Below are 12973 nucleotides of genomic sequence, written 5' to 3' on the forward strand. Positions count from 1 at the left end.
GGCCGCGCCGGCTCCGCTCCGCTCCGCTCCGCCCCCGCCGCGCCCGCGCCCTCTGTGTGCGGGAGCGCGCCGGGGCCGGGGCCGCGCCTCCTCCGCTGCAGTCGGGGTGGGAGGGAAGGGGAGGGCGGGTTCCGGGAAGCTCGCGGCAGCTTCAGTCTCTCGGCCGCCCGCTGGGCCTGTGGCTTTTCGGCGCCTGCCCGTGGCCCCGTCCCGTGGCTGGGATGACTTCCTGCCGGTTGTGGGTTCGGAGCGGCCGGCCAGACTTCCGCATGGCACTACGTGAGCCAGATCTATTGGCGGGCCGGGTCCGAGGTCTTTGCCAGACAGGCCCGGCCTGAGACCCGCCGCTCTAAGGACCTCAGCTCCTGGCACTTCCTAAGTCCGTAGTTGGTGCTTCCTAAATAACTGACTAAATTAAACAACTTGGGGACCGGGGAGATGGCTCAGTAGAATAAGCGCTTGCCTGGCAAATGCAAGGGCCTGAGTTGAATCCCTGGTTCCGGACAAAAAAAAGAAGTAACTAGTGCTCTGCCCCTCCACCATGCCCTGCGAGGCACCTGGTGCTCTCATCTACTGGAGCTCCTGTCTCTTCTGTCAGTGGTCCTCGAAGTGAAGCGTGCCTCACATGCACCAACTGGGACATCATGTTAGAAATGCAGGTTTTTCTGGCCACACCCAAGACCTACCAAGTCTGAAATGCAACCTGAGATTTAACGTGCCCTTTAGCTGTCCATGTTGCATGCTGAAGGTAGAGAGCCACTTGCTTGGTCCCAGGCCAGGTCTGCTAGCTAAAGAAATCATCAGATCATGCGATTTTACAGATGCGGCGATAGAGGCCTAAGACACTGTGCCCCACTATGCTATGGAAGAGTTTGCAGTTTTCTTTTCATTCTCAACAATTATTTATTGAGTGTCTGTGAGTGCCAGCTGTGTCTGTCTACCTGCTAGAGAGACTTGGAACAAGATGAAGTTTCCTGGGGCTAACAGTAAAAGGCTGATAATACACAATCAAGCAAATAACTTGAGATGTAATGAGTGTTATGGAGACAACAAGAGATCGTAAATCCAGGTAAATGGGGTAGAGGGTAGGATTTTGTTTTATGACAAAGTGAACTGAGGTGTTCCTGAAAATGTGTGATTTATAGAAACCTGAAGGAATTAAGAAAGCTTTGGAGGAAGGAGGCATGAAGGGGGAAGGAAGGAGGCAGGTTCTAACAAGAGTCACTCTGCCGCCAAATAGCTCATATTGTGCCTACCACTACCACTCCATAGGATGGGAGACTGGTTTCCATAGACCTTACGTGGCCCCAAAGCCTAGAAAAAGGCCAGACACAGATGGACAATACCTGACTGTTACATGACCAAGTCCAAACTAGGTAGGATTATAATAGAGCAAAAGTTGGTGAAGGCCCAAGGAAGACTGAGGCAAGGCTTTGACAGGTAGAGCAGACAAGGATGTTCTGAGGTTCTAACTGGCAGTGTGGAAAGTAAAAGTGTTCTAGGTAAAATGTGCTAGTGGAGAAAAGCCTTGAAAGTCCCCAGGGCTCGGATTGCAAAGGGCTTTGGTACCAGGATAAAGACTGCGGAGTTTATTCTTTGAGCAATGGTGAACCATGGGAAGCACTGGAGTAGGTGAGCTGCCGGGCTGATGCTAACCATTGCATGCAGTATTTGAGGCAGGACACTCCCACATCTGGCTGCATTAATGACTCTTAGGATGAGGGCAATTCCTTTAAAAGGTCTGATGAAGATATTTGTTTCCCTGAACATTTCCAGCAATTGTACCTTTGTTTTATTCTTTTATCCAAATATCTTTTATTTTTACTAACTAGTTCTTTGGTCATGACAAGTACAGTGGTAGCCTGGTTCATCTGTGCTTTTTTTTTTTCTTTTTTTTTTGAACTTTCTTAAAAGCTTTATTCCAGAGGAGCTCAGTCCTGCCTTCCTCATGGCAGCCAGCACGTTGCTCAGCTCCTTATGCTTCCTTTTGGTGTGGATGTGCGTCCCCACCCTTTTTTAATGAACTTGAGGGCACTCTTGTCCTTGGAGACCTTGAGCAGCTCCATGGCGCTCCGCTCATAGAGGGCAAAGCCGCACACCTCCCGGATCATGTCCCACATGAACTTGGTGTGTTTGGTGAGACATCTGTGAGGCACTGTGCCTCGGTTTGCTCATGTTCTTAGTCACCTTGTGACCCTTGTTGAGGCCCACAGCCATGGGATAGCAGAGGACCATGGCTACTCTTCTTTGATGGTTGCTGTGGCAGAAGTGATGAATGCTTTTGTTTGCAGTTTGGCATCTTTTCCAAAATCATAGATCAAATGAAGTTTGTGAACTGAGGTACCAATGTATCATAAAGCAGGGTGTGTAGCTTAATGTTTAGTGACAGAGCCCTTGCCTAGCATGTGTAAGGAAGGCCCTGGGTCTGATCCTCAACATGGAGAGGAGGGAAGGGAAGAAGAGGATAGAGGAGAAGAGAATCCCAACAGTGCTCTGTCACTCTCCCAGTCCTTTTCCCACATAGGAAACCAATGTTCACATTTATCTTTCAAAAAACATTTTATGTATATAAAAACATGCACATATACATGTAAGCATTGATATAGCATGTTGATTGGAAACAGCAAAAATCAGCCCTCTAGATTATTTAAATAGAGGGTTTAATATAAGCTTCTGCCATAGTTAACAGATCCCATGAGGACCCAAATTTTGGAAACCCCAAGCCAGGCCCCAGGTCCCCAAACTATGCCATAGCTGTACCCTGTATGGAGATGGAGTCAGCATAGGCCCTTTTCAGTGTTACTGGCTTCATATTCAGAGCCTGAGGTGGGAGTGTCTGATTGGCCTAGCCTAGGTCACATGCCGCACCTAGCAGAAAGGGATGTTCGGAAAGTAAGTTTCTGTCATTTTCAACATCAGTAGTGGGAGCTAGGCTGAGGGGGGAGTCCCCATTGTAAGAAGCTGTTCATATGTTCTGCAGCCAAAAGAGATAACAAATATCTACTGCAAAATGTCCCTTCTAGATACACTTTTTCTTGGGGGGGCCCTTCACCTCCTTAAGCTAGAGGACATTTTGAAGGCAGAGCAATTGGAAGCTCTCCAGCAGGTTCTCTTGAAGGACAACCTGAGCAGGGAACCTGTGTCACCAGCACAACCGTCATTTTTTAAAAAAATTTTATTTATTTATGTGTGTGCGTGTGGCCAGCTCAGCCCACCAGGGGGCAGGGCTGGCTGGCATGTGGTGCTGGGGGATTGAACCGCAGTCCCTGGGCTTTCTTTGCTAAGCTTGTTCTAAGTAGGTGCTTTAGACCACTGAGCCATCTCACCGGCCCTCCACAACTGTCATTTGACTACCATTAATGGACTGCTTTTTGTGTGCCAGGTTATAGTTCATAGTTGGCTGCGTCTAAGGCAGGGTGGCATGGCAGAGGGGCATTACTGAGGAGAAATAGTTCATGATGGGCAGAAATCTACAAAGTAACATGGGAGGACCACAGCTCTTTCTATCCCTTGTATCTTATCCAGGCTACTTAGGGCAGGTAGCACTCACATCCTTCATTCTAGTGCCCCCTGTCCGAGGATTACTCCAGCATCATCCACTCTAGTTCCAGCCACCTCTAAAAAAGCCCTCCCACCACCACCCCAGGAAGTTTCGAGGAGACATTTAGGTGCAAGCTCTAACAGTGTTGAGGGGTAGGAACTTGACCAACCACTGGCTCCCAGGGCATCCTACATAATTACAGGTCGATGAACTTTCATCATAAGTTCAAAGAAAGGTATCCCAGTTTTGTGTGCCAGAGGTCAGAGCATCAGGGGAGAGCTGGCCACAGGTTGGGTAGAAAGAATGGTTGTGGTCTAGGACAGATGGAGTCATGCTAATTGTATGAAAAGAGAGGAAATGGATTGGAAGGCTAGAGTTGGGGTTCTAGGAGACTGGAGACTGGGGCAATGAATTAGGCAGGAATTCAAGAGGGTTTCGAGTAAACGATCTTTAAAGAGCATTTACTTTTAAATGTCTAACTTCTGAATAAGGTAAGGATGTTTGTTGCAAACTCTTATATTGTAAAAATATAGAATGCAAGCTCCTTGAAATGAAAGACTTTGTGTGTTGTTTACCAGCATATTCTCAAAATCTAGTGGACTGCCTACTAGATAGGAGTTGATTGATAAAAATTTGGTTAAAAAATGCATAAATTGAAAGAAAATAAAAAATGTTACACTTATCAGAAATACTCTATAGTTAATGGTTTGGGGGAATATTGCTTTATATTTTCCCCTTTGCATATATTAACATATTATTTTACCAAAATAGGATCAAACTATCCATACAGCTCTGTTTTGCTTTTCTTAACTGAATACATTTAAGCATATTTGTATATAAATGCCTAAAAGTAGCTCATACTTGTCAATAGTACTGTGGCATATTATGGTATGGTATGGATATGCAATAATTTATTTTATAGTTTCCTCTTAGTGGACATCTGGGTTGTTTCCAGCTGTTTGTTTGTACAGACAACACTGTATTAAGTGACCTTGTACGTCTCTTTTGAGCACTTGTGCATCAATTTTTGCTAGATAAATTCGTAGATGTAGACTTGCAGAACCAAAAGGTTATTAACATTAACGTTTCAAATGTTGCTTGATCGCTTTCCAGAGGTTCTATCTGTTTGCATTCCTACCAACAGTTAATGTGGGTGCATTTGTCTACATCTTTGCTGACACCAGAATTAATAACCTCTGTAATCTTTGCCAATCTGATAGATGAAAAAATTCAGAACAAGCTTAATTTGTGTGTATTTTAAGTAGAGTGGTTGAGCATATTTTCATGCCTGTAGACCATTTTATATCTTTTTTTGGAAGAACTGCCTATTGAAAACCTTTGACCATTTTTATCTCTGTGTTTTTATATTTCCTTATTGATCCACACATTGGGTAACTGTCATTTGCAAATATTGTTTTCTGATTTGTCTTTTTTTTATTTTGTAAAAAATGGTTTATCAACTCCATTTTTGTATAAAACACATGGGAGAAACCTAGCCAATCACCACACAACTGTAACCACATGAAAAGTACTTTATCAATCTTGGTGTCTAGAAACAGACCAATGTTTGTTTATGTCTACAGCATTGTCTATGCATTTCCTTTAACTGCTTTTAAAAATGTTATGTGTCCCCACTGATGTCTTCTGTCCAGGTGACAGTACAAGGACAGGGCAGTGGAGGGAGGGTGACAACCCTAAGCGGTTTTCTGCTGTCCCTTCTTTCCAATCAGAGATTTGTGGATGTGAGGAATCACACCACCGCCAGCTATAGTCGCCTTGATGAGAGAATCCAACTCTTCATCTCCGCGGATGGTGAGCTGCAAGTGACGTGGAGTGATACGCTTGACTCTGAGATCCTTCGATGCGTTCCCTGCCAGCTGCAGCACCTCGGCAGTGAGGTACTCCAGGACTGCAGCACTGTAGACGGCAGCAGTGGCACCCACTCGTCCGTGGCTGGTAGTGCGCGTCTTCAGATGTCTGTGGATGTGGCCCACAGGAAACTGCAGCCCAGCTCTCTGTGAGCGTGACACAGCCTTGGCCTTGGCCTTGCCACTGTTCTTCCCAGCTTTGCCTCCAGCTATAGTCTCGGCCAACTCTGGCTCCGCTCGGCCGCTTCACCGCCCGCTGCCAACCCGCACTGCTGCAGCTGCTCTCACAGTACCCTGATTTGTCTTTTGATAAATTTGTCTTTTCTTTTAGAAGGTTTATAGGGCCGGGGAGATGGCTCAGTAGAATAAGTGCTTGCCTGGCAAGCACAACAGCCTGAGTTCAATCCCTGGTTCCGAAAAAAAAAAAAAAAAAAAAAAGAAGAAGAAGCAGCTTTATAGAATTAAACAACAGTTAAATTTAGGAATTACTTTCATAATGGTCTCTGGGTTTTTTTTTCCATACACAACACACTTTTATTGTTCGATTTTTCTCTCTCTCTGTCTTATACTTCACTTTCCTGAGCCTAAGTGTCCTTATTTGTATAGCTTAAAATTAAGGTTTTCATTACCCTGAAATGGGATAGTATGAGAAAAATCAAGCCTTGCAGGTTTTTAAAAATAATTTTATTGAGAAACAAATAGCCACGAGACAGTTTCACAACCAATTACTAGCACATATTCAATGATTAATACATTGCATGTTCTCTTAGTGGTTATTCACTGTATAAGATGCAGACCTGATATCCTGTCTCAAACACTATTAGAACAAACCTCTCTTTTCATTGAATTAAGAGAATGGAGCTGTGTATCTATCCTAACTATTTGAGTATACAGATAGAAAATGGTCATCCATTTCTATCCCACTTTTTTGTTAGTTTTGTCAGAGAAGGGCATTCATTGTCCTTTAAATACTGTAGGTGCATGAATTCAGCAAAACATCCCAATATACTCCAGTAGTCCATAAAAGTAGTGGGTTTTCCGTAAGACTGGCAATGTCAGAGGTTGTTGACTTGAGCCTTTTACAGATCAGCATATTAATATGGTTTTACTTTTTATACTTCATTTTCATACTTTTCCGCTGGATGGTTAAGACCAAGATAAAGCAAGACCTGTATAACAAGAAATGTAACTTTTGTATCTGATAAGGTCAGTCAAGTACCCTCAGGATTTACCCTGAAACCCTGTACCGCAGTTTGTAGATCCTTTGTGAGTGTCAGCCATGTGGATGAGTCACAGCCATTGCTTGACCAATTTGCCCTCTGTGAAGCCTTGCAGTTTTTATAGCACACAGTGGGTGCTCAACAAGCAACAGGTTTTATCTATTGCCTGGGGCTTTAACCTTTGTCTTGTAAGGTCTAACCTCATCTCTCTTTTCTCTGCAATTGAGCCTCTGTAGAGAAGCATTCCAGTTTGGTAGCCCTAGCTAAGGCATTATGACTTGCAATTCTCTCTTTTCTAATCTGACTGAAGATCTTAAAAATGTGTTGAATAACTGGGCAGAAGCCAAAAGACACAGCTCCGAGCCTTTGTTGTCACATCTACCTTCCGGTGCCAACCTGGAAGGTTGTCCCTGGGTGGAAGCAGGTGGGGCCTGAGGGATGGGGGGTAGAGCTCCCTCCTAGGAGTCTGACAGCAGCACAGTTGTCTGGGAAGCCAGCTGTTTTGCGTGGCTCACCCCAAGCCATGTGCCCCTCCTGAGCCAGGGAGAGAGTTCCTCTGCGGCAAAGAGAACCTCAGCTTGGATCCAACTTCACCTGAGCACCAGGTTGTGGAACACCTCCCCACCCTGCATCTCAGACTCTGTTAAATGAGGGAACTGGCCCACATCTATGCTTTTTGAGCGTTTTGGCTTGTGGTCCCTAGAGAATAAATGAAAAAAGCTTTGGATCTACTTCCATGATTAAAAAGAAAAATATAGGCTGTGCTGTCTTTTCACAGGAGACAAGTCAGTTCTTTTCTCTGAACTGGGCACCAGCAGAGGGAGTTCTAGACCAACCCAATATATGATTTCAAACCACCAGTTTCACTGCAGCCGTCAGGGACCTCAGGAACACTACTTCCTCAGAGAAGTTTCCTAAGCCCCTAAATTCATCAAGAGGCTACAGTTTTTTTTTTTTTTTCAGAATTACAATGCTAGCCTTTATTTTTTTATTCATCTTAATGAGAAAAAAGATAAAATAGCAATGAAACAGTTTCAAAACAGGTTTGTAGGACAGTTACAATATTTAATACATTGCATATTGTTGTCTTCATAGTAGTTATTCAAAGGACAAGATGCAGACATGATATCTCATCTAAACAATATTAGTGCAAACCTTTTTTCTCATTGAACTAAGAGAAAGTAGCTATATATCTATCCAAACTATTGTGCGTATACATATATATTTTTTCCTTTTTTTCTTTTCACAACAAATTGATCCTTTATTTATACTTTTGCAAAGTTAGGAACATGTAACACAAGTTGCCTAGTGACTAATAGTTGACCTTAACCAGACAGGATGTTAATCTCAGGACTGAGGTAGCTTGTTTGCTTTAGGCACTGAGGCCCAGTCCCACCTACACACATTTGATCAATTTCCTAGCTTCAGTGGCTCCCAACATAACCCCTTCCTTTTTTTTTTTTGTTTTGTCAGAGATGGGTGTTCCACTCTCTGACTGGACATACTTGATGCCAGTCCAAAGATTGTAGGTACTTGAATTCAGCAAAATAACCCAATATAGTCCAATAGTCCATAATAGTAGTGGCTTTTCAGCACAACTGGCAATTGTGAGAAGTTATTGACTTGAGCCTTTTACAGCTCAGCATATTAATATAGCTTTACTTTTTATACCTCATGATTATACTTTTCTGATATTCAGACAGATAGTGATGTTAAGCTTAACTGCCTCTGCTATAGGGTAATAATATCATTAAGCTTCTCTTCTGGATATTTGACAACTAAAGTTTGCAGACCAAAAATTAGACAGATAGGCTAAAAAGATAGCCAATATTTTGGCCCTAGCCCTTCAAGGTCAGTGAGGGCTCAGAATATGAGAGAACCTCTGCTCTGACATCCTGGAACTAAGTGGTGGTGTCCCAAATTTTCTGATCAAGGAGATTATGGGGCCACAGAGGAAAGTGATTAGTGATGTAGAGTGTGCGTGAGGAGAGTCACCTAGAGAGAAAAGATTCTCTCAGGCTTTCACAGAGAGCAAATTGGTCAAGCAAAGGCTGTGACTCATCCACATGGCTGACACTGACAAAAGATCTACAGGGTGCTGTACATGGTTCCAGGGTAAATCCTGAGGGGATTTGACTGACCTTGTCAGATAGCAAAAGTTACATTTTTAGGTATATAGGTCTTGCTTTAACTTGGTCTTAATCATCCAGTAAAATGATAGCCTTTAAGTAAAGCACATTATTCAATTGAGGTAAAACTAAGTTGGAAAACTGGATGTGAAGGCTGTGACCTGACACCCAGTATGGAGGATGGCAGTTCCTTGATGACCATTAATCGTAGTGAATGACTGATTAATTCTAATGTAGCATTACACAAATGTGCTGATCAGGGCAAGGAACTAGGATGATCAAGATTCCAAGCAGAGATATGTTTCATAGACATATGTATTTCATATATCTATATCTATATCTATATCTATATCTATAACTATCTATCTATATCAGTATTTACAAATATAATCTGCAGGACAGTCTTTCTTAAGAACTGACACTATACAGCAGGAAGACCAATTTTTATGAATATGCTACCCTCTTTGCTACTCTCTGTTGTGAGGCATCCTACTTAAACCTTAACCGGCCTTTAATGTTTTTGGTATCTGTGGATAATGGCTGCTGAGCAGATGAAAACCTGGCAGCTCTGTTGCCACTGGACCTGACTTTTTCTTAGGCCTGACCAGGGAGAAGTAAAAAAAAAAACAAAACAAAAAAAACAGTAACAGAGTCTTTTCTAAGTCTAACCTAGTTCTTCATGCTAATAGAATCTAAGGAGTAAAAATTGAATGTAGATTATTAAAAATGTTTAGTAAAAGACTAACTCACATAAAGAGATCATATAAATTTTTTTTTCTTACATAAGGAAATGAAGCATACTCTCTCCAAGACAGGAATAAGAGGTATGTTGTTTGTACCTGAAAATGCAAGCCCTGCTTGTCTCGCTCCACACTGTTGCTTTGCACCGGTACCATCAATCACCCCACACTCTGACTACATCTCTACATTTGTATGATGCTAAGTGGAAAATACTCTTCCTTGTAAACACTACCACCTAGAACTAAGTTCCAGAAAACACTTTAAAAAGGAAAGACATTTCACTTTGTATTTAACACTGTAATGCAAGTACGTCTAATTTTATAGGTGTTATTGTTAATGGACTTTATGTCTATTCTTTGGTTTTAAATTTTATTTCAAGTTAAATAAATTTGCTCCATCATGTAGATGAATGGTGATCTCATCTGGGATATTAGGTCCCTTTAAGGCACCCTTCAGACTTGTTACAGCAATGATGCAATACATGAGAAGTTATACTCTGTCTTAGCAGTCTGGACAGCCAGGGTCCTTCGGGTTCTTTTCCCAAGGAAGTTTCCCACACAACCACCGCAGCATGCAGTGGCTAACGATTTCAACATCGCTTCTTCTGGACATGGCTACTCTCTTGTAGGCATCCAAGCTAGTAAACTCTGTTGTCTCATTATGGCCTTTTGTAGGACTTTCCTGATACTGTTTGTGGTTCCCATTGGGACAATATCTGTAGGAAAGTCCATAATCTGCAAGATAAACCTGATCTGGACTTTTCTAACCCAAAAGTACATTTGCTGCTTTCATATCACCATGAACGTATTCATTTTCAGGTATATATTCTAGTACATCCAGCATTCAAAGACTGAGGTGAAAGACAGTTGACTTTTTAAAAGTCCCATTCTGGTCAGAGATCTTCTGTAAATCTATTCCTAATCTATCCATTACCATAAAACTGTAACTTTGTCCCCTGAATTCAGTTATGCCAGATCCATAAAACAGAGGAATTCCTAAATAATCAAATTGTTTGAGTTCTCGCCCCTTTTTGATACTGTCTTTTTTTTTTTTTGCAGCTCTCTGATAAAATTTTAGTGCTGAAAATAATGGACCATTTTATTGATATTCCACTTTTATTATATGTCTTGTATCACTGTCTCATTTATTTGTGGGGAAAGCTAAATATATCAATCCGAATCCTCCAGAGCCAATGATCTTGCCCAGTAACCAGTTTTCCTTCAGTATCAGCCAGAACCATGCCTTCTGGAAACAGAACGGGAAGTTTGTTTTTCTCATTCCTTCTTGGTGGCATCACTTCTCAGTGTCACCGCCACCTCGGCCCAAGAGGCTACAGTTGTAAACTCTTTTAGCATCTTGTAATTTTTTTTCAAAATACTTACTGCTCTTCTAATAAGCTATTGTTTATATATTGGACTACCCATTCCCTCAGCCCTATGATGTCAGAAATATGTCTTGTGAGCCAGATGTGGGGGTGCACATTTATAGTGCCAGTGGTAGGGAGGCTGAAGCAGGAGAACTGTGAATTTGAGGTTAGCTTAGGCAACTTAGTGAGTGTCTCAAACAAACAAAAGAAAACTTAAAGTCTTGTGACAAAGATTCTCTCCTTGACTTAACTCTAGCCAGGCTCTTCCAAGGCCTCTTCCTGCTCAAGTCTCGACTATAACCTAGCAACACAAATCATTTGGTCTACCTCCTCTCTTGAGTTGAAAGACTTAAACACTAGCAGTATCTGGTCACACAAGGCCATGCCCCCAGGGACTCCTCCAGAAGCATCATCTGGAAGAGCGCTGGCTGCCAAAGAAGCTGACAGTGGCATCCTCACCAGCACTGCCTCTCTGGCTTCCTTTTTAAGCTCACTTACTGAAAAAGGCTTACAACAGGAAATCCTTTCTCTGTCTCTTGGGGATGTAGATGTATCTCCAAGCTCTCTACCCACCTTGAGAAAGGTGGGTCTTTCTCAAGGACCTGAGTACCACTCATTAAAATGCAAATGCCAGATAGCCAGGGCCTCAGTCTCCCCAACTCTGGGAGGATGGAGTCTTAACCTTGATAACTGCCTGGTAAGGGATGTCCGCCAGCCTAATGGGTTCACCAAAATGAACCTCCTGTCATTTTTCATTTCCTGTCTCTCGAAAGTCCGTGTTTGTCCCCTCTTTGCTCCTTCCTTCCCCTCTGAAACTTTCAGCCTCTGCTGCACAACCTGAGGTTGGGTTCAGTTTACACTGCACCACCCTGTGGCAACTGCTCGGTGCAGATCAACTCTGTCTTTGCTGCTTGACCTAGAGACTGACCCTGCTTCTCTTCCAACATAGCCCTCAGTACATAGCAGATGGTCAATAAATATTTCCTGCCTGAGAGCATGTTGATTAAAATCATTTATCTGTCCCAGTCACCTATTGCTGTAAAAGCAACCATCCCCAAATGTCATAGTATAAAACACCTACAGTCTTGTTATGCTTCGTCATCTGTGGGTGTGGGTCTGGAATTTGAAAAGGGGATCTTTTTCTCTGTTGTGTGCCACCTGAGTCCATAGCTGAGGTGACCTGAATACTAGCTCAGGGTGGCAGGCATAGCTGGGGTGGAGCTGTGTTGCAGACGGCTTCTTCAGGTTCCTGTCTGATGCCTGCGCTGGCTGGGCAGCTTAAAGATGGGGCTTGGCAGGCCCTGCTGCCCAGCCCATGGCCTCGCCAGCATGATGGCAGTGGATCAGTCAGATGCCTCACCTGGCAGATCAAGGCTCCAAGCACGTTGACCACACAGCAGCAGGGAAAGTTTTATGTCCTTTATGCTAAGCCCCACAAGCCACAGAGGTTTAGTTCTACCTTATTCTATTGATTGAGGGAGTTAGAACTCTGCCTGACTCAAAGGAGGGAAGGTTAAAGAAGTTGCAGCTTAAAAAAAGAAACTTCCACATTCTCAAAGCAGGTTGGGAAGAAATTCTCATGTGATTAGTCCTTTATGTCAGTGAAGATTAGATTGGCTGCACAAGACAGAGGGCACAGGAGACAGTGGCTTAAATGAGATGGCTACTAATTTCTGTCATATCAGTGAAGCCTGGAAGAAGGCATGGTTCAATCTCCACTGTGTTACGTACCTGGGCACCTGTCTCTGTGGATGACTTTTGTCTCATAACCCAAGATAGTTCCTTGAGCTCCTATCTTTACAACCATTGTCTGTCTAGCAGGAAGAAGAAAAGGTAAAGAGGTTTTCTTGAAGGATTTTTCTTAGTCCTTAAAGTAGTCATTTATTTAGCAGGAAGATACAGTCAATGACCTCTAGTGAGTGCCCAAAACCTTGGATACCACTGAACAATATATATATAACATATTTTTCCTATATATTACCTGTGATGGAGTTTAATTTATGAATTAAATCTATAAATGGGTTAATACAATAATTTTAACAATGTATGGTAATATCCATTATGTAAATGTGATCTCTCTATCCCTCTTTTTGTATTGTATTGCAGAT

General features: G+C 42.8%; 2 protein-coding genes and 1 pseudogene across 2 annotated transcripts in view; all 3 read right to left on the reverse strand.

The window, feature by feature from the left end:
• Nucleotides 1–2111, reverse strand: part of Anks6 (ankyrin repeat and sterile alpha motif domain containing 6) — a 53828-nt gene extending 51717 nt beyond the window's left edge. The window contains exon 1 of the mRNA XM_004645237.2: nt 2052–2111. Coding sequence (XP_004645294.2) covers nt 2052–2111 — 60 coding nt within the window. The remainder of the gene's footprint in view (nt 1–2051) is intronic.
• A 2991-nt stretch (nt 2112–5102) lies between these two features.
• LOC101584381 (histone H2A.V-like) lies at nt 5103–7261 on the reverse strand. Its single transcript, XM_023705475.1, has 3 exons — nt 7224–7261; nt 5428–5653; nt 5103–5358 (listed from the first exon to the last, which is right to left on the reverse strand). Exons 1-3 carry the CDS (start codon nt 7259–7261, stop codon nt 5236–5238), a joined length of 387 nt encoding a protein of 128 aa, XP_023561243.1. The 3' UTR covers nt 5103–5235.
• A 2699-nt stretch (nt 7262–9960) lies between these two features.
• LOC101584766 lies at nt 9961–10793 on the reverse strand (annotated as a pseudogene).
• Nucleotides 10794–12973: the final 2180 nt, after the last annotated feature.

Source organism: Octodon degus, unplaced genomic scaffold (assembly GCF_000260255.1).
Source record: "Octodon degus isolate 3935 unplaced genomic scaffold, OctDeg1.0 scaffold00221, whole genome shotgun sequence".
Classification (NCBI taxonomy): domain Eukaryota; kingdom Metazoa; phylum Chordata; class Mammalia; order Rodentia; family Octodontidae; genus Octodon; species Octodon degus.